Consider the following 20,823-nt stretch of genomic DNA (forward strand, 5'->3'; position numbering starts at 1 on the left):
AGATAGGAGTAAGTCACACTGCAATGATACATTAATGTACTTGTATCCTGAATACTCTTAGCCCAAGCTGTTACTGTTCCGATTACTGTCCTAACTGAAATGCATTGGGTGTAGATGTATCCAATGTATTTTTACAATGATTTTATAAGGATATAACCCCCATATAAAATATAAAGGCATCCGTGTATATTTACTGTATGTCAAAAATACTTAATATCTTTAATACCAATTTTAAAAATTATTGAGTATGATTATGTTGACTGGCCTTTCATTGCTACACCAGCTTAATTATGGATGGAACTTTCATTTTCCCTGTACAGAGAACTAATCTATCATATTAAAACCCTCCTTAAAAGTCAAGGACAGCCAGGTAGTGGTGGCACATGCCTTTAATCCCAGCACTTGGGAGGCAGAGGCAGATGGATCCCAGTGAATTCAAGGCCAGCCTGGTCTACAAATCAAATTCCAGGACAGTCAGGACTGTTACACAGAGAAACTGTCTCGAAAAACCAAAAAAAAAAAAAATTAGAAGAAAGAAAGGAGGAAGAAAAAGTCAAGGACACTGAAAGCTATTCTGGGATGATCACAAGCAACAAGTTCCAAGCTGCACAAATCCTGTTCCAACTCTACACTTTAGTGACTTTAGTACTTTAGTGGCTGTTTGGTTTGTTGTTGTTATCGTTTTGTTTAAACTCTTTTGTCAAAAATTTTAAGTTATAAAATTCAAACTCAAGTCATTCTGCTGTCCTACACTAGAGAGAGTTTGAACAATCAGCATGTAAGCCCATCTGTCACAACAAGCCACCATCACATCCCTGGAGTGTGTCTGCCTCTCAGATCTTCATCTTTCCCGTGAGAACCACAGGCCCAACTCAGACTCTTTAGCTACATCAGGAGAACCTGAAACTCGATCTCTGAATTTCAACTGCCACTTCATTAGATAATGCAGCAATAAAAACTGATCTCAAGGCCAGGCGTGGTGGCACACACCTCGGAAAAATTAAAAATTAACCAAGAAGCAATCTCAAGCACATGTTCACAATCAACTTTTAAATATTTACCCTAGAGGTGTAAACTTTTCCAGAGCCAGTGTTTTTGTATTTATCCAGAGGAAGTGAATATGCATTATTCAATACTCATGTTTCTGTAGTTACAACTTTCTAAAACTGAAGGTTGGTAAAGGGATTTTGAACAAAAAATTAGCATGAATGACTCTGTTTGAGGAGCTAAGGTGCTTGTCCTTCTCAACTCATCACTAACACCCATAGGTAGAGTGGCCCCTCTGTCCCTCTCAACCCCTAAGAGCACACTGCTTGTTCTTATAAAGAGACCCTGTTCTGTCAGGGCAGAAGGAGTCAGCGGGATGTGGTTGGTGGCTTCAATAAGAAAAGCCGACAAACACATTCCAAACTGCTCAGAAACTCATTGTAAGCTGCTCACACCTGCTCGGATGACTCCAGACAAAAAGGGGACATCACAATTAACTCAAGCAGCAGGCTTATAGTACGTGTACGTATATCCACGAAGCATCCTTTTCCTAACAACTCTTTCCTCATCCTTCACAAAAGCCATACCATGTGGCCCCAGCTAGAAGGCCACGTGACCCAACCTAACTCAGCCATAGTCCCCTTCTAGCCTGTTTGAGAAGCATCAGTAAGAAATACTCAAGCTGGATGTAGCAACACATACAACCCCAGCACTTGGAAGGTAGAAACAGGAGGATCAGAAAGTTAAGGTCATCCTTAACTTCCTGGGCTACATAGAACACTCTAAAAGAAAAGAAAAGATCTCAAGGGCCCCAAGTGTCTGCTTTCTGCCTGTATTCTGTCCCCAAGAAGTGAAGCCTACCCAGGCAGGAAGAGGTCAAGGTGAGCATGCTAAGGCCCTCTAGAAAAATTCCTGATTTTAGTTGTCACTGATATACAACCTCACCATTGCCCTCTGAAGCTAAGTGGTTTCAACTCTTTCTAAGGGTTCATGTGTTTTAAATAAATTCTTCTTTTCACCCAAGCAAATTCAAGTTGTTTCTGTCACCTGTAACTAGGACGTCAAAATTCTTCTCTGTGTTGTCAGCCTTTCCAAATCCCTGAAGTGAGACAACCATACTTTTATTTGTCAGCTACATCTCACACTAGGATGAGACGCAGACAAAATAACGGCACTAAGAAACAGAGATGCAAAGGCATTGACCTGCTTGCTAGGGAATATTGGAATCAGAGATACTCACATACAACCAGGCAGTCTCTCCGACCAAACACGCGGGTTAAAAAATATCAGAATCTCTCCCTAGAGCCACACTACAGGGACGGGATCAGCAATTCCCCAATATACCGCTTCCGTAAGAAGTACAAAAGCCAACGTTACACATCAAGAGTGGAAGGAAGGCGGCTCTAAGAGTCCCACTACTCCATTTATCTAAGGGTGGGTGTTGCCTATTGATGACAGACAACTCAGCAGAGCCTGGTTTTCTGGCCTGTGTGCCTCTGCGTGGGAAAATAACCTCAAGTAATTGTGAGGAAACTCATTCAATACGTAAGAACATCCTAGCGCTCCTTCTGAAACTGCTCTTTTCTGTTCCTGTTTCTTGTTTGTCTTTTGAGATGGGCCTCACTGTTGCTCAGGCTGGCCTTCAACTCCTGGACTCAAGCCTTCTTCCTGCCCTGATCTCCTAAACAGCCTGAACTGTAGGGGAGACACTGACCTGGCCCCCAGCTTGCAGTTTCCATTCCCATCACAAATAGAGAAGCCCCTCCATCATGCAACCAGGACAATGGCAGAGGAGGAACATGTCCTCATAACTGAGGTGAGGGAGGCACTTTGGCTTGTCATATCTATAATGCTTAGTCACTTGTGCATGACACACAACATCAACAGGGGGCTTAGACTATCTCATGCCTCATAAAAGTTACCCTTTGCCCCCATCAAAACTCTTAGAAGAATCAAGATATCAGAGACACTGCTTGGGTTTGTGTGTGCAACCTAAACAGTTGCTAAAGTGTAAAGCAGAAAGAAAATATATCAGGTCAATGAGCAAAACAAATACATGCGCGTGCGCGCGCACACACACACACACAATGGTGATATGGTTCTACTGTCATAGGCGAACACTATAAAGTCTAGCAGTGTCAAGAGCTGCTGCTGAGACAGTAAGCGGAAGAGCTTTGGGAAGCATGCCCTTATTTTCTAATGAAGCGCACTCACAAGCTCTTCACCTCAGGTAGTCCAGATCCAAGAGAAATTTGCACAAACGTGAGCAAGTCAAAAGGTTCATAACAAGACCACAGGGGTTCCTGTTTTGCTTTGTGGCAGCACTGTGGACGACACATAGCAAGCACACTGGGCTCATGCTACAGCTGAGTTACACAGCACCAGTCTAGCAACTGCCCTTACAGAAAAGTCTATTGACAGGAGCTAGGGAAACCGTCATGAAATTCTGGAATACAGGGACCAGACTACTATCTGTAGTTAGGTACCACAATGCGGATGAACCTCACTAACCTAGTATGGAATTAAAAGGGCATGTGAAAATATATACAAGGACAGCTGCCCCCTCACACACATACACATCTCTAACACACCAACCATTGTAACAGGTCTCTTTGGAGGATGCTGTGAGCAAGTAGATGAGAAAGTGCACTGTGTAGGGAATAGCACCATGTGATGATGTCATTACTGTAATTCTTGGCTGGGAAGGGGCGTCCCTAAGAGTTCATGATGAAACTAATAGAAGTAACAAGAATGTGGTGCATGTACCAAAGATAACAATATAATGAACCAAGAATTGTATTAACTCCTCCTGTGTGCCTCAAGTCCCAGGCAGAAAGAAAACAAACCCATGTAAAAGGTGGTCCCAAGAGGTAAAACATTCAATTTCAAGCCAAGCTTTGCCAGACTCTGTGACCCAATATCTTTGAAAAAAAAAAATGCTGTCAGCCAATAAAATCCAGGTCCAACACCAGTCTTCCCCATTCTCTAACACCTTATATACTCATGGAGAGAAAAATGACTTGTTAGCCTTTTCCATAAGTGCTCTGGTCAAAATGTGTTCATAAGAGGGAAGGATAGAAGAAGTCAACCTTCAGCAAAAAAAGTGAAGGCTTTTAGGAGATACAAGTTCAGTGTAAGTGCTTGGTCATGTGGGGGAAGTTATGACCTATTTCATACTGTAATCAAGAGAGAGCACCACAGGCTAGGGACGGGCTCAGTATACAGTGCTTATCTAGTACATTCGAGGATCTAGGTCCTCACCCCACAAAACACAAGAGGAAACTCTTAACAAAGCACAGCAGAAACCACAAAGGAACAGACGGAGGATCTAAGAACACACACACACACACACACACACACACACACACACACACACACACACGGGGGGGGGGGGGGGGGGGGGCCGCAGAGAGAGAGAGAGAGCCCTGTCAATAGTACTTCAATGAATAGGCTCTAAAAGAACACTGAAGACACAGGAGGGTCTGGGAATGTAGCATGTAATATTAACATAATAACCTTTATATGAGACTGGCAGGAAGAAAAGACAGAACAATCCAAAGAAAACTCAGCTGAGCTATTTAGGTGAGGAGACCATGAATGGCAGACAAACCTGCTTAATCTCAAACTGTTTGAAACGAAACTCACAAAGCTGACAGAAATTAAAGACTGATAATATCCAGACCAGGAAAACATGGTGGAAAACGAGCAATTGCACATGCAGTCGGCTAGCAGATTTTGCAGAGCTTTTAAAAGCAAGGTAACTTGAGATAAGCTGCTCAGAGACAAATGCTGGCACGGGTGTGGAGTAAAGGGAATTCTTGCACAGTTGTTGGGAAAGTAAATCTGTACAGTCATACAATACACAATATGGAAGTTTCTAAAACACCTCACCGACAGAACCACAGCATGAGCCAAGAAACACAGCACTGGGTTCTCCAAAAGGACACCTACACTTCCACATCTACTCCCCCACTATTCAAGAAACGCACAGGGGGCTGGAGAGGAGACGGCTCAGCAGTAAAGAGCTACTCTTGGACAGGACCCTGGATTCCCACCACCAGCACTATATCCCATACCACTGGTTACAACAGTTCCAGGGGGTCCAACACCCTCTTCTTGCCTCTACAGACACACGGCATTCATATAGTGTACAACCATACATTCAGGCAAAACACCATATGCATAAAAATTATAATAAAATGTTCTTAAAGAAAATGCAAATAACCTATGGGCCCATCAACTAGTCAATGAGTAAGAAAATGTGGTACAGGGGCTATAGAGACTCAGTAGTTATTAGCTATTAGCACTTGTTGCTCTTTCAGGGAATGGGAGCTCCATGCCCAGCACCTGATCCAATGCCCTCAATACAGCCTCACAGGAACACACACACACACACACACACACACACACACACACACACACACACACACGCACACATGTCCCTACATTTGTTTGCTTCTTCGTTTTTTTGGTTTTTAGAGATAGCCCTGGCTGACCTGGAACTCACTATGTAGACCAGGCTCAGAGAGATCATCCTGCCTCCGCCACCTTTTATAAAGTATTCCTTTTTATACTAAGAACTTATAGGAAATTATCACAAACAAGAGTCGAGTCAGTATTTAAAATACCCAAAATTGACAAAACCTAATAGCAACAATAGAACTAGTTTTGGCTTAATGGATGTCCACAAAGACAATGTTACCACCAAAACTCTCGGGGGTTGGGGGGATGGGGAGATGGGAAATACACATGAAGGGTTGAAGAAGAGGGAAAGAGGAAAATGATAAAATTTATATTTTAACTTTTAAAGAATTAAATAAAATCAGAAATGGAAAAAAGTAAATGTGTGGTAATTAAACCCCACGGCCATACAATTTACAAGTGATGCTGCTTTAAAATTGGCAATTCCTTGGTTTCATGTGATTCCATATGCGTACCCATTAGCCTACTAATACTACTGTGGAGAATCTATCCTATGTAACTGTAGATATTTATGAAAGGCTTACAAAGGAGTTTTTATTATTATTATTATCATCTCTGTTTGCAATATAAAGTGAGAAATTTACCCATAATCACACCATCTGGCCATGTGAGTGGTAAGGAACACTCACCCAGATACCTCATCAAGTCAAACAGGCAGGGTAAAAGCAGAAAGTTTCGATAAGCTGGCAGGGGCCTTACTTTCACAAAATAAGACCAAAGAGGTAGCACTCACTCCACTGAACCTAGTTACTCATTGCAGTTCAGCCCCGATGCAATCTCTCGCTCCCTGTGCCCCTCTCCTCAGGCAGAGCGAAAGCTCTGCCCCCAGGAAGCTGCAGCAGTAAATCTTTCTCCTTTTCGTCCCAACAAAGTGTAGCTGTTTGTGCTGAGTATGGATTACAATTTGCTTTTAAACATGGGGGGACCTTGAGTTAAGTCTCCAGTGCTGGGGGAAATGAGGCTCTTAGTAACTGTGGAGCCCTGGGACAAGGGCACTAAGACGAGGGATGGGGGTGGGAATAAAGTGAGTGTTATTCAGTGTGTCCTGCAAACTGTCACAGGTCTGAAACTTATTACCATTCTAAATCTTGGCCACCTATCCAAAGAAGACGAGAAGAAAAAGCAAACTGCTTGAGGCAAAAATACCCAAGTCACTTAGGATAAGGTACTACATACAAACTAATACCTTTTGGTGTGTGTATATTGGGCTGGGGCTTGAACCCAGGGCCTTGTACATGTTAGGCAAGTAGTCTACCACCCGGCTACTCCAGCAGCCACAAGTGATGCCTCTTAAAGAACTCCCCTGCCCGGCGTTAGTAATGCACACCTTTAATCCCAGCACTCAAGAGGCAGAGGCAGGCTGATCTCTGTGAGTTTGAGGCCAGCCTGGTCTACAGAGGGAGTTCCAGGACAGCCAGAGCTACACATAAACCCTGTCTAAGAACTACCTTCTCCTCCTTGCCACTTCATGAGGTGCTGCCTGTTGTCAAGTTATCAAAACACTTACAACTGATTAAACCCTCCTGATAGTAGATCAGGCAAGAGGCTAAAGTTCACGGTGACTCTAATAGTGCTGAGCTGGTTTCCCTTAGGCTGGTTTATTTATTTATTTGTAAAGCCTCTTTGAAACCTTATGTAAACAAATCCGACAGCCAGTGAAAACCGACACACCCAGAAACTCTGGGGAAAACATTTACTTCACAGTCCAAAATGGACTGTCCTAGTCCATGTAGCCTCGACGGGAGCTAAAAGATTGACAAGGAATGTTTCCTGTAAGGCAGCTTCACACAGAGAAGCGGCTTCCTAAGGAAGGGGATTAGCACCATTGCTCACAGCAGAAAAGCTGCTCCTTTCTGGTTTTCTTAAGATGCCTGCCTCCCCTCCCCCCTCTTCACTAGCTAGAAACAGTTTTATCTAAGCTTGTAGATTTCCTAAAAATTCAGGCATTTAGAATGCTACAGCTAAAGGGCACTTCAGTTTATCAGTAACCAACAGCTCTTTTGAAGTCCTCCTATACCCCATTGCCAGTGGCCACAACTCTACCCTAGATAGAGTCAGCCAGGGTCCAGTAATCCCAATTAATTTTTGTAGCTAGAGCCAGATCTGCTGGTAAAGGCCTGGGATCCTGGCTACTTGGGAGGCTTGCTTAGATTACAGAGTGCGTTCAAGTCCAGCCTGGGCAAGTTAAAGAGATGCTACCTCAAAAATGGGAAGTATAGGGGGGTTGGGGAGACGGCTTGATGGGTAAAGCCCTTGCCTTGGACATGGAAGAACATACGTTTAGATCCCCAGAAACCAGATAAAAGTCAGAAGAGGTGGTAATCGGAGCTCTTCTAAGGGAAGATGGAGACAGATAGGAGAATCGCAGGAAGCCCCAGGGCAAACTGGCCTGGCAGGTGCATCAGGAGAGCCTCTGCTCCACAGAAGTGGCAGATGAGGGCCAACACCTGAGGCTGTCCTCTGACAGCCACACAGATTACGACAAGCACACACACCTGCACTCACCAGCAGGAACACACACACAATTCACAACACACAAACCCACAAAGATCAATACACGGAGAAAGCACTAAAGCCTAGGGATTTAGTGGCAAACAGCTTGCTGGCAGGCAAGCACAAGGCCCTGGGTTCGGTCCCCAGTACTGAAGAAAACCATTAAAGGAAAGTAGAAAAAAGTTTCTATAGCCGCTTTTCACAGCATCCCAACAGAAACAAAATCTATTTCCACAGAGATCTACCTGCCTCTGCCTCCAGAGTGCTAGGGGTAAAGAAGTAGGCCATCGCACACAGACAGACAGACAGACACACACACACACACAGACACACACACACACACACAGACACCTTGCTTACTCGGCTTTTTTTTTTTTTTTTTTTTTTTTTTTTCTTGTTTTATCCAACGGGGTTTCTCTGTGTAGCCCGGGCTATCATGAAACTCTCTTTGTAAACCAGGCTGGCCTTGAACTCACAAAATCTGCCTGCCTCTGCCTCCCAAGTGTTGGAATTAAAGGCATGCACCACCACTGCATGGCTAAAGTATGCTAAGATTTACAATATATTACCTTCCCTCCTAAAACAGAAACTCCTGTAATCTCTGTCATACTGAAGTATTTGATAGGTAAATGGGATGCAGAATGAGTCACTGCAGTTAACCATGCTGCTATCAGTGTAAAAAGCTGAGAAGGTTACCAAAGCCACCATTCCCAAAATGCCTCTGCCAGTCTTGACCCCAGCCGCCCCTATCCCCAGGGCAACATCGTTGTCTCCAAAACAGTAAAGCAAAGAAATAAAGGAGTGGAGAAGAGTTGCTTGCTTGCACTCTGCAAAAGCCAAGCTTTCCCTGTGACTTCATAGGAGGCATCCCTTCCAGGGACTGGGTCTCCTCCCCGAAAACAGAAACGATTTCACCCTTTACAAAAGTGATTTTCATTCACCCATCTTTCAAAAGTTCTGAGCAAAAAAATAAATAAATAAATAAACAACTCACGCATTGTGCAAACACGATCATTCTTAGCATGAAGTTTAACAAAATACAAAAACAATTAGGGACAGAAGATGGAAATGTAATAAACGGTTAAAAGTGTTTTGATTTGTTTACACTTACCCACTCTTCAACATTGGGAGGCTGTTCATCATAAATATGTTCCTTATCCCACAAAATATTGGACTTGTCATACCGGTCCATCTTTCTTCGGGTTTTCACAGCAAAAAAAATGATTAGAGCAAAAGCCACGATAATCATGAACCCCAGGACAATGGCTATAGCCTACAAGGGGATGAAAGATATTGGCACAATTAATTTTAATTGCTTTAATTGAAATTCACCTTCTAGGAGCTAGAACTTTTACCAGAGGGCCTGAATAGTTGTGGTTTAATGGGAACAAAACTAAATTGCTACAGATTAGTTCTGTCATTAAAAACTAACCCATACCAACTGGACTAAAGCTAACAAAACAGTGGCAAAGTATGCCTGGCTGCACATGAACAGAAATGGACACATACCAACTGACTCCTCGCTCAAACCCTGCTTAAAGGCAAAACCATCAGTACACATTTCAGAATCACAGGAAATGGGTTCTGGAATATATGTACCTCTGTAGCTGCCACATTGTTAAAAATAAGTGAAAATAGCCAATAATGAAATCAATGAGTTTTTTGTTTGTTTGTTTTAATTTTCTTGAGACAATGTTTCAAATAGCCCAGGCTGGCCTCAAACCCTAAGTAGCTAAAAATGATCTTAACCTCTTGGTCTTCCTACCTGCACATCCCCAGTGCTAAGATTACAAACCTATGCCCAGCCTCAATATCTTACTTTTAAAGGCTCTGAAAACTGCTAATTTCAGAAGTAGCTTTAGATACTCAGTTACACCTATAACCCTGTTCATGACACATGCTTGGCAGCTCTTTTTATACTGTATGAAAGGAGGGCCGTAGGGGATCAGTGTTAACATAAATGATAAAAGCATGAACCTACCAACCTATAAATTAGAGCAAATGAACAAGTGATTGCTTTTATCTAGCAGGCTCCTCTGCTTGCAATGCCTTGTGACAGCGAAGCCTCCTCCTCCTGATGGCTCCTCCAGTGTCTGGCAGATGCATTAGTGGTACAATGGTCGGGGCACACTTGAATATGAGGCCAGCACCAGTTACCTACTCATGGGTGACAGTAGGCTCTCCTACCCACTGTCTCCCTCACAGTGACACCCTCTTTCAAAGAATATAGGTTTCAAGTAGCCAGAGGATTCCGAGTATGATGAGATAGGCATACCCTTTCTACCAGGTCTCGGCACTCACCACAGGCTGGTCTGAACAGTAACAGTGAGCACCCGAAAACCTGCACCAGCTGGGAAAGCACCCCATCTTCAAAATACAGACAGGTAGACAGTGGAGAGAGTCTAGCCCAACACGGTGACTCATTCAGGGGAAAGAATGCAGCAGCAGCAGCTATCTGTGGTTTCGTGTAATTAAGGTGACTCAAGTTTCCTAAGGTAGGGTTTTATGCCCTCAAAACACATGGAATGACCTGGACAAAAAAGAACCGGCACTCTGGAAACTACCGAATTCAAGAAAAAAAAATGTAAAGATATCCTATGTTCATTGATTTGAAGACTTAAAACTGCCCTGGGCAATGGTTGTTGCATGCCTTTAATTCCAGCACTAGGGAGTCAGAGGCAGGTGGATCTCTGTGAGTTCAAGGCCAGCCTGGTCTATAATGTGAATTCTAGGGCTACAAAGAAGCCCTGTCTTAAAAAAAAAAATCCAACCCCCCCCACCAAAGAAAAAAGGAAGGGAAGAAGAAAGAAAGAAATAAAGGAAGAAAGAAAGAAAGAAAGAAAGAAAGAGAAGACTTCCAATTGCAATGATGACAAAATTTCCTGAAACTGATTTACAGATTTGGAGCAACTCTTCAAAGACCTAGCAGGTGGCTTACAAAAACTAGAACGTACCATACCATGCCCAAGTGCTATCCTAAGGGTGATCCTAGAGATCAGATGGAAATGAAAAAACACAGAATCTAGTCAAAATAATTTTGACAATAGCTAGAAAATCCATACTTCACAACTTCAAAACTTACTATAACAGTAAAATAAAGACAGTGTGGTTTGGCTGTAAGGACAGAAACACAGATTAAGGGAATCAAATGAGACGCCAAAAATAAATGTTTGTGTGTGTTCTGTGTTGCAAGAGTGTACCACTTATGTGTGAACACAGGGAATGCTCACCAACACATGTGCATGCCTATCTATGAAAGGAGGTCAAAGGTCAATAGCAGGTACCTTCCTCTATCATCCTTCATTATCTGAGAAGCGGTCTGTCCCTGAAACTGGAGCTTGACATCTCACCTAGACTGGCTGGCCAGTAAACGCCCAGGAGCTGCCTATTTCATCTGTCAGCACTGGGGTTACATGTGCACACCCACCATGCTTGGGTTCTGGGGGTCCAAACTCAAGTCCTCATAACTGTGCCAGTATGTTCTGCCCACTGAACCAGCTCCAGTTCCAAATGTCTGACCAGGGCCTTGTGCATGGTAAGCAAGCTTTCCATGCATGCGTTGTAACCATCACCCATACAGTCAACTCACTTTGATGGACTGGGGAAGATAGTTCACATACCTGTAATTACAGAGCTCAAAGGGCTGAGGTTGCAGGCCAATGTGGGCTATGTAGAAAGACCCTGGCTCCAAAGTGGAGGGGGCGGGTTAATTAAAAAAAAAAAAAAACAAAAGGCAACTTTTATGGAGAACATTTTCTTTCTTTGATTTGATATCAAAAGGAAAAAACAACAAAAGAAAAATCAGACAAATGAGAATCCATCAAAACTAAAAAGTTTTGTGTAAAGAATAAAAAAAAAAAAACCTTAAAAGGATGGAAAAATTACAAATATTTACAAATCATTCATAAGAGATGTATGCGCCTACTATAAAGACTTAAAACATCATTCATAAGAAACTTTTGTATGCCCATTATAAACACTTAAAACAGGCCAATTTTAAAAGTAAGATTCTGAACATTTAATGATGATAAATGCCCACTACATACATGAAAATATGCTCAGTACCACTGGCTATCAAGGAAAAACAAATCAAAACATAAGCAGGGCATAGGAGCACACCTATAATTTAGGGACCAAGAATGTTAAAGCAGGATAGCTGTGAGTTCAAGGACAGCCTGGGATACATAGCAAAACCCTATTTTTAAAAAAACAGACACCAAAAAGCCACCTATAACGAAGTACCACTTCACACCCATGAGCATGACTAGCATCAGACACACGGACAATAACAAGCTCTGGTGAGGGTGGAGAATGGTCAGGACCCTCATACATTTTTGGAGAGACTGCAAAATGGCTCAACCTCTTCGGGAAACTGACAGGACCTAAAAAAGTTAGATAGAGTCCCATGTGCTCACCAACTCTACCTGCAGGCACACTCACAACTCAGGACATAGTAAGAGTCACGCGAAGACTTGTACCTTCAGGGTCAGAATAACACGAGTAACAACAGACAATGAGGGAAGCAGCCTTAATGTTCATGAACTGATGGGTCGATAAAATGTGACATATGCTCTTAAATCATTCATCGATAAGAAGAAATACGGGACTTCCACATGACAAAAACACAGATAAACCTTTAAAAAAATAATCATGCTAAGTAAAAGATGCCAACTATAGACCCTATACTATGGAAACTCATGAAACACCAGAGACTTGGCAAACCCAGAAGGAAAGAGTAGTGGCTGCCCAGAGTGGGTTAAGAAGATGGTGAGCAACTGCTAATGGACACAGAAGTTTCCTTGGGAGACAGTGGAAATGTTCCACAATTGTGGTGGTGCTTACATAATTCTGTGACTACGTAACAAACCACTGAGGTTTGGTTTTGTTTGGTTGGTTGGCTGGCTTTGGGTTTTGTTTTGTTTGTTTTTGTTATGATTTTTTGTGGTTGTTTTGTTTTGTTTTGAAGACAGGGTCTCTCTGTGTAGCCCTAGCTGTCCTGGAACTCCCTCTGTAGACCAGCTGGCCTCGAACCCACAGAGATCTGCCTGCCTCTGCAGTGCTGGGATTAAAGGTGTGTGCCACCACTGAGGTATTCTTTAAATAGGTAGAAATATACTGAATCTTAACTATGACTTAACAGTGACATCCAGTCCCTTCCCCAACATTATGCACAATTAAAAGTAGGGCCTTGACATATTTTTTAAAAATGTTTCCCATATTGACTATTCTAACTGAGTACCTACAGTTGAGTATTGATGGGAGACATCATTCTATAAATATGTTTTTCTTATTGGTTAGTGAATAAAGTACTGTTGGCCAATAAGAAGGCAAGATAGGTGGGACTAGGAGACAAGGAGGATTCTGGGAGATGTAGTAGAGAGGAATAAGGTCCGGACACTCTCTCTCTCTGTTAAGACCATGTGGAAACACTTAGATTGATAGAAATGAGTTAATATTTAAGACAGAGCTAGCCAGTAAGAATCTCTAGCCATTGGCCAACAGCTCTATAACTATAGAGTCCCTGTGTGTTATTTTGGGACTAATGTGGCACTGGAACCAGGCGGGAAACTGCTCGTAACAGAGTATCTCTAATCTTATGGAGAGAAGGACAGGGTATGGGAAAGAATAAAAACTGCTCATACCTCCTGGGGATCCACCACACAGTAGTGATACAGATACTGATCCACATAGAGTCCGGTACCTCCAGGAGTGTAGAACTGATTGCATATGGCGTATATCTGGGAACCGTACATAGATCCAGAAGCCTGGGCAGTTGGGTTGACTCCCATTATATACACAATTGTGGCAATAAACACCAGGATGCCCAGGATAACGCTGACTATGATCACAATCAAGTAATATCTTCTTGTTCTGGACATTCCAGATCTTATAACACTGGTAACAAATATTACCAAGGAGGCAATGAAGCAAAAGGCTGCCATGGCCAACAGGAAACCTTTTGCTGCTCTTGGATCTGTATACCCTCCATAGCCATAACCATAGCCATAACCATAGCCATAGCCACTTCCATAGCCACCAAAGCCACTTCCTCCATAAGGGTAGCCTAGGCTTCCTCCAAAGATGCCAGTCCCATAGGCTCTGTCCCAAGCAAGTGTGGAAGCCACACAGGCAAATATGGCAATGCACATCACAATAATGAGCATAGACAGGATCCGAATCACTCCCGGAGGCGACGTCCATTTGTAGAAGTGAAGAATTTCGTCTTCTGGGTAAAAGGAGTATGCTGGCTGAGAGAGCATTGGCCGAACGTGCATTTCTCCACCATACATGTCATTGCTTGGTGCATAATGATTGGGTTTGCTGAAGGGCAAATAAAAAGACCCCAAGTTAAAGACTGCTTGGAATAAAATTAGCCACATTGATGAAACTATTTTAAATGTCCCGCTGAAGGGGGAGGGGGCGGCTGAATCTGTAGAGAACAAGTCTATGCTAGGTCAAGTTTCCAGCTGATGCAGGTCTCGGAAACATACTTGACAATGACTACTCTAGGACATTAATGAGCAAAGGTTCTCCAAAATTTGCTCCATGTAAAGATCATCTGGAAATGTGTAAAATATCAGGCAATGGGGCTGGGGTTGTGACACAGTGGTAGAGTACTGCACAGTGAACAAAATGTTTCTGGGTCCCACCCCTAGCACTGGAGGAAAAAAAAAATTGATTTTGCACATCTAATCAGTGAAATCACATAGCTTTAGAACAATGGTATCAAGCTTTGTTTTGTCTGTGCGGCACAAGGTAAGTGCATTTAAACACAACACCCACACCAGCCTACTAGGAGTCCTGCGTGATTCCTAGCAGTCTCCTTCTTCTTTATGGGAAAGCCCACTGATTCACTGGTTCCTGGAAGGCTGACGACTGCTGCTGGAATTATCAGGCAGGCTTATGCTGGGCACTGTGCTTGGCAGTGGAGACGGGTAAGTTAGACCAGAAAGGGGGAACACTGTACACTGAGAGGTGGAACCCTACATTCAATCCCCAAGACCATCAAAAAGAAATGTGTGTGTGCATTACACATGTTATATATAACATGTATTATATGGCCATTAATCAAGGAGTAAAATATTGAGCAAATCACTCCATAATCTATGGTCAATTAATCAAGAGTGGCAAAGCAAACCAATTATATACATTAAGAGCTCCTCAGGGAATGTTCGGCTGGATTCTGAATCTCCATAATAAAAACAACTCTGCACACTCCAGTAACCTAATCATAAATTGACAACTTGTATCAGAGCCACTGACATTTGACCAAACTAAATCTAAGAACTTTGAGCCTTACACAGTAACTTGGTGGGTGTTAACCTCCTTTGTTCTTCAAGGTAAAGTCTCTCTACATAGCCCTGGCCATCCTCAAAGTCAGAGAGATATCTGGCTTTGCCTTCCAAGTGCTGGGATTGAAGGCATGAGCTACCACGCCTAGCCCTAAGACAATATCTTGAGGCAAATACTAGAAATGGATAGTGTAGTTGCCTCTACAGGGAAAAACTGTCATTTTGGAAGTTATACATAAGATGGAAATTCACTTTTCATTGTAAATCTTTGGTACAATTCACATCATAAACTACAAAAATTGTTCAGACTGTTTGTTTGTTTGTTTGTTTGTTTGTTTGTTTGAGACAGTCTCGCCACATAGCCCTAACTAGCCTGTAGTCCATATACAGACCCAGACTACTTCAAACTTGTGGTGACCCTTCTGTCTCTGCCTCCCAAGTACTACGTTTGCAAGTGTGAACATCACCCTGGGCTTAGTTAGTTACATCACCCTGGGCTTAGTTAGTTAGTTAGTTAGTTAGTTTGTTTGTTTGTTGTCTTGAGACAAAATGGAATGTAGCCTGGGCTGGCTTCAATCTCATCATATAGATGAACTGTGGACCCCCCTGCCTCCACCTTCTCAATGCTGGGATTAAGATGTGTGCCAACAAGCCTGGCTTTTATGCAGCCACCACTTCATGCATGCTAGCCCAAGAGTGGTGGGTGGTGTCCGTGAGGGAAGGGGTTTGATACCGGGGAAGGGTTTGGGCTGTACTGCTGAGCTACAGCCCTAACCCCCTGACTTAATTTTTCAAAGCAAATAATGGGTGGAAGTTTCTTTTACATGTAGCAGGCCCCATCAGAGAACAAGAATAGAATAGTCATCTACTTACAACTCATCAGGTCGGTAGGGAGGAGGACTTTCAAAGGGCCTCACAGACATGGCTGATGTCACCGGTCACCGGATCTTAATGATGAGTAAGACTTCAAGGCTCCGAGATAAGCAAACCTAAGCAACAACAGTGGGTCGATGGAGTGACTACTGAGGCCAGAGGAGTTTGCACCACAAACAAGCATAAAGACGCCAATCTCCCTGTGACAGACGGACCATCAATTCCTTAGGAACAGAAAATCACATTGCTCCTGGAAATGGTACTGCACTCACATCATTTTATAACATAGAAGGGAAATAGCCACTACCAAGAACAAAAACATACAGAAAAAAACAAATTTGAGGTTAGCGTGAGATCTTGTCTCAAAAAGATAAAGAAAAAAGGGGGAGAGACGGGAAGGATTTCTTTCACAAAATTAATTACTTGGGATCAGCAAGATGGCACAGTAGATAAGGGCGTCTTCCACCAAGTCTGGTGAGCTCAGGTTCAATCCCCGGAATACACTTATCGCAAACAGAAAACTAAATCCTGGAAGTTCTCTTGCTTTCACACGTGTGTCATGGCACACTCGCGCACACACACGCACACGCGCACACACTTTCTCTCAAATGTTTCATTTTCAAAAATTTAATAATTTACCTTTTTTAATTTTATTTGTTTTGCTTTGATTTGGTTTTGTCTTTTCAAGATAGGGTTTCTCTGTGTAGCCCTGGCTGTCCTAGACCTTACACTGTAGACCAGGCTGTCCTCGAACTCACAAAGATCCACTTGCCTCTGGCTCCCGAGTACTGGGATTAAAGGCATATGCCACAAGGTTCAGCTAATGATTTACTTTTATTTTTTGTACTCTGGTATTTTGCCTGCATGTGTGTCTGTGTGAGGGTGTTGGATTCCCTAGAACTGGAGTTACAGACAATTGTGAGCTGCCATGTGGGCGCTCGGAATTGAACCCAGGACCTCTGGAAGAGCAGCCAGTATTCTTAACTGCTGAGCCTTCTCTCTTTCCAGCCCCTTAATTTTTTAAAATAAATACTAATAATAATTGTAATGCCAGGTACACGGGTACATACCAGAAACCCTAGCTACTTAGGAAGCTGGGACAAAAGGGTCTCAAATTGGAGACCAACCTAGGCAACATAGTAGGACCCTTTCTCAAAAACAAAACAAAAAACAACAAAAAGCTGAAAACTGTAGCTCTGTGGTGGAGGATTTGCCTAGAATGTACAGTGTCCTAGATTCAATACCTAACACTGAAAAAAAAATTCCTATTACCTTTAAATGCTCATGTAAGATGGGAATGCATATGAAAATGAAAATATAACAGTGTCTAGCACCTGTTAGTTCTTCAGAATTAACTAAAGTATGCCCTTATTAAAAGTGATTCAAGCCTGGTGGTGCACACCTTTAATCCCAGCACTCAGAAGGCAGAGGCAAGAAGATAACTGTTAAATTAAGGCCAGCCTGGTCTACAAAGGAGTTCCCAGACAGCCAGAGCTGTTACACAGAGAAGCCTGTTTTGGGAAGACAGGGGGGAAAGGAGAGAGGGAGAGAGGGAGGGAGGGAGGGAGGTTACAAGATATAGGCACAGATGGTATGATTTCGAGTCATCCCATTCTCTTATCTCCTTCTCTAAGTCTCCAAAATGTCATTCTTTCAAAAGAAGAAAACAAGAAACATGTCTTAAAGAGTCCTTCCATAAGAGAAAAAGCAGAGTAGTTTTGTTCTTGAATTCCCTAAAGCAGAAGTGTCTGCATATCTGAAAGGCCATTTCATGCCATCAACATGCATCTTTCAAGGGCCTGACTACAAGGAGGAGCTTGTGGAAGTATGGGACACACACAAAATAGCAACTTCTTCAGGCTGAACTATGTGGCCAACGTGGTAAGGGGTAAGCAGGGAGCCGTGAAGATGAGTAGCACCAGCTGGTGTCTTGGGAGGAAGGATGGGCATCCAGGCTGCTTAGGTGCTGACGCGTGGGGGTCATGTGTAGTTTATGGGCCAGAGAGGAGACCATGTATGGACATGTTAATTTGTTAAAATAAGATTATGATGAGGGTACAAAGTGCCTGGAAAGTCTGGAGATAGCCTGCTACCTTACTCAGGTAAGAAAAGGAAAGCAGTTTTGATTCTCAGCAGTGGACGTAGGAAGAACTTAGGACTGAGAAGAGGGCACCATGGAGCTACAGTGACAAAGCCCTTTAAGTAATGAAGCACTCGGGCTGAGGAGCCAAGAGAGAAAGGAAAACCACGAACTGTTACCTACCCATGTGCCTCACTGTGCACAAAATTCCAATTCGGGCTCAAAACCACCGTTTATCCGTTTTACAAACCCAGAAAGAATCAGAAAGACATGGGAAGTCACTTGCTCAAAGCTGAAGAAGCCAGTGAGCCACTGAGATGCAGCCTCGCCCACATCTCCTGCCCTTTCCACTATCAGAGAGTCTAAGACAAACAAATGAACTTCAGTTTTACAATTTTCAGCACTTCCTGTCCCTCCAGTAGGGTATATGGAAGCAGCAGGAAGTTCTTTCCAGGCAACACTAGTAATTGATTAGCAAGGAAAAGAACTTTAGATCCACTAGGTAAACTCCATGTGAACAGGAGTTTTTGCCCGTTGTTCGCCGATTAAAACACCCGGCACACAGTAGACGTGCAAATATTTGCTCAATATTTCCATGGAACAGAGTGGACCATAGATACCTCTGCCTGCAAAATCTTGTGTGCTTCCAGAGAGAAGGTGATTCAAAACAAAACAAAACCAGGTGGTGAAGGTGAAGGTGCACTCCAGCGGCAGAGACAGGCAAATCTCTGTGAGTTCGAGACCAACCTGGTCTACAAGAGCTAGTTCCAGGACAGGCTCCAAAGCCACAGAGAAACCCTGTCTCGAAAAACCAAAAAAAAAAAAAAAAAAAAAAAAAACAAACAAACAAACAAAAAAAAACAACGACCTGAATATACTGAAGTAAAGTTTGTTTTCATTTTCAAATGAAGTCTTATACAAGTTGTCCATTACTCCAACAGGAGCAGTAAATCAATTTAAACTTTTTAAATGTGTTATGTAAGCTACCCAGCAATTCTATGTCACCCAACAGTCAGATTCCAAATCTCAAAATAAAACTCTGTATATTAGACAAAAGCCCCAAGATGGAAATCCAGGTAATACCAACACAGGCGGCAAGCACAGGAAAGACAACATCTTCACTTTTGTTTTGTTTTTTTAAGAAAGGGGGGGGGGTGTAAACAGCAAGAGGCAGCAGTCCGGAAGTAACTCCTAGTCGTCTGTTTTTTTTTACCACTTTGCCGGCGTACAACAAACACACATGACTCCTGTGTGCAGCCCTGTCACTAGACCACAGCCGACTTCTTCAGCTCATGCTGAAATAAAGATGAACAATTTAAGCCAAAAATGGGGCTTTGAAAGGCGTGTTTGGAAAGAAACCATTAAGGGAAAGCTTTAAACATTATTGAATGTAAGACCTTATATCTGAGGCTGGATGGCAATAGTGACAAATACTGACCTCAGAGGAATCTTAGACCTTCTATGCCTACTGCTCAGTCACTCAGGACTACCCCCAAAGCCAGGAATGGCGGCTCACCTATGAAATCTCAGCATCTGGGAGACTGGGGCAGGAGGATTTCCATGAACTCAAGGTAGCTGGGCTACAAGTTAAGTCCAACTTGGGCTTCAGCACAAGACGGACTCAAAAACCCACACAAGGTGCTAGAGAGACAGCGGCTCAGCGATTTAGAGGGCTTACTGCTTTTGCAGAGGACATGGGTTTGGTTGCCAGCAACCGCCATCAGGCAGCAAGTGTGAGTAACTCTAGTTCCGGGACCCCAGCACTCTCTCTGGTTTCTCCAGGTACCTGCATACATGTGTGTGTGTAAACGTATTCTGGCACACACACCTACACATTAATATATAAATCATTTTTAAAACACAAAAGGCAAGCCAGGTATGGTAACGCAGGCCTTCAATTTCAGCACTCAGAGGGCAGAGGCAGGAGGATCTCTATGAGTTTAAAGCCAGCCTGGTCTACAGAGCAAGTTTCCCAGCAGCTAAGGTTACATAATGAGACCCTGTCTCAAAGAAAAGAAGGGGGGTGATAACGACTACCCCCAAATGCCAGGCACAGTTCAGTTATTAAAAACTAAATTAGCGGAGTGGTGGTGGCCCATGCCTTTCATCCCAGAACTTGGGAGCCAAAGGCAGGGGGATCTCAGTGAGTTCAAGGGCAGCCTGACCTACAAAGCAAGTTCCATGATAGCCAGGACTGTTACAGAAAGAAACCCTGACCCTCCCCCCAAAAAAAACAAATCAACTAAATTAATTCCAACTCAAGCTTTAGTAGTCAGAAATTCAAACAAGATCCCTTTTCTAAGTGTTATTTCCTAGAGGTTGGAGTTTGGCTGTCACATTTCCTCCAGGAGCAGGGACTTTTAAACTGTGAAAGGATTTTAGAAAGGATTGTAACAGTACTTGCCACACCTTGGTTTCTCTTCTGGAGGAAGTTACCAGGCTAGGGCACAAAGAAAGAATCCAGGGAATCTGGAATATAAACTTGGAGGATTGGGCAGAGTCCCAAGGAGTTAAATAACAGCATCTAATTAACACAAGAATGGGCTATTTATGTTCACCTGGAGTGAGGTCTCTAGTGGCAACCACAGACCAGGTTATCCAGAACTGCAGCTGACC

The 20,823-nt window shown here is 43.1% G+C and overlaps 1 protein-coding gene across 2 annotated transcripts in view; it reads right to left on the minus strand.

Annotated features, from left to right (window-relative positions):
• The window catches only part of Ocln (occludin), a 46,721-nt gene that overhangs the window by 20,914 nt on the left and 4,984 nt on the right, over positions 1-20,823 (minus strand). For both annotated transcript variants that reach the window (XM_051182845.1, XM_051182846.1), the window contains exons 2-4: positions 16,128-16,243; positions 13,605-14,283; positions 9,074-9,235 (exon numbers count right to left, since the gene is read on the minus strand). In XM_051182845.1, the coding sequence (XP_051038802.1) occupies positions 9,074-9,235; positions 13,605-14,283; positions 16,128-16,177 (891 nt within the window). In that variant the 5' untranslated portion in view covers positions 16,178-16,243. The remainder of the gene's footprint in view (positions 1-9,073; positions 9,236-13,604; positions 14,284-16,127; positions 16,244-20,823) is intronic.

Source organism: Phodopus roborovskii, unplaced genomic scaffold (genome assembly GCF_943737965.1).
Source record: "Phodopus roborovskii unplaced genomic scaffold, PHOROB, whole genome shotgun sequence".
Lineage (NCBI taxonomy): Eukaryota > Metazoa > Chordata > Mammalia > Rodentia > Cricetidae > Phodopus > Phodopus roborovskii.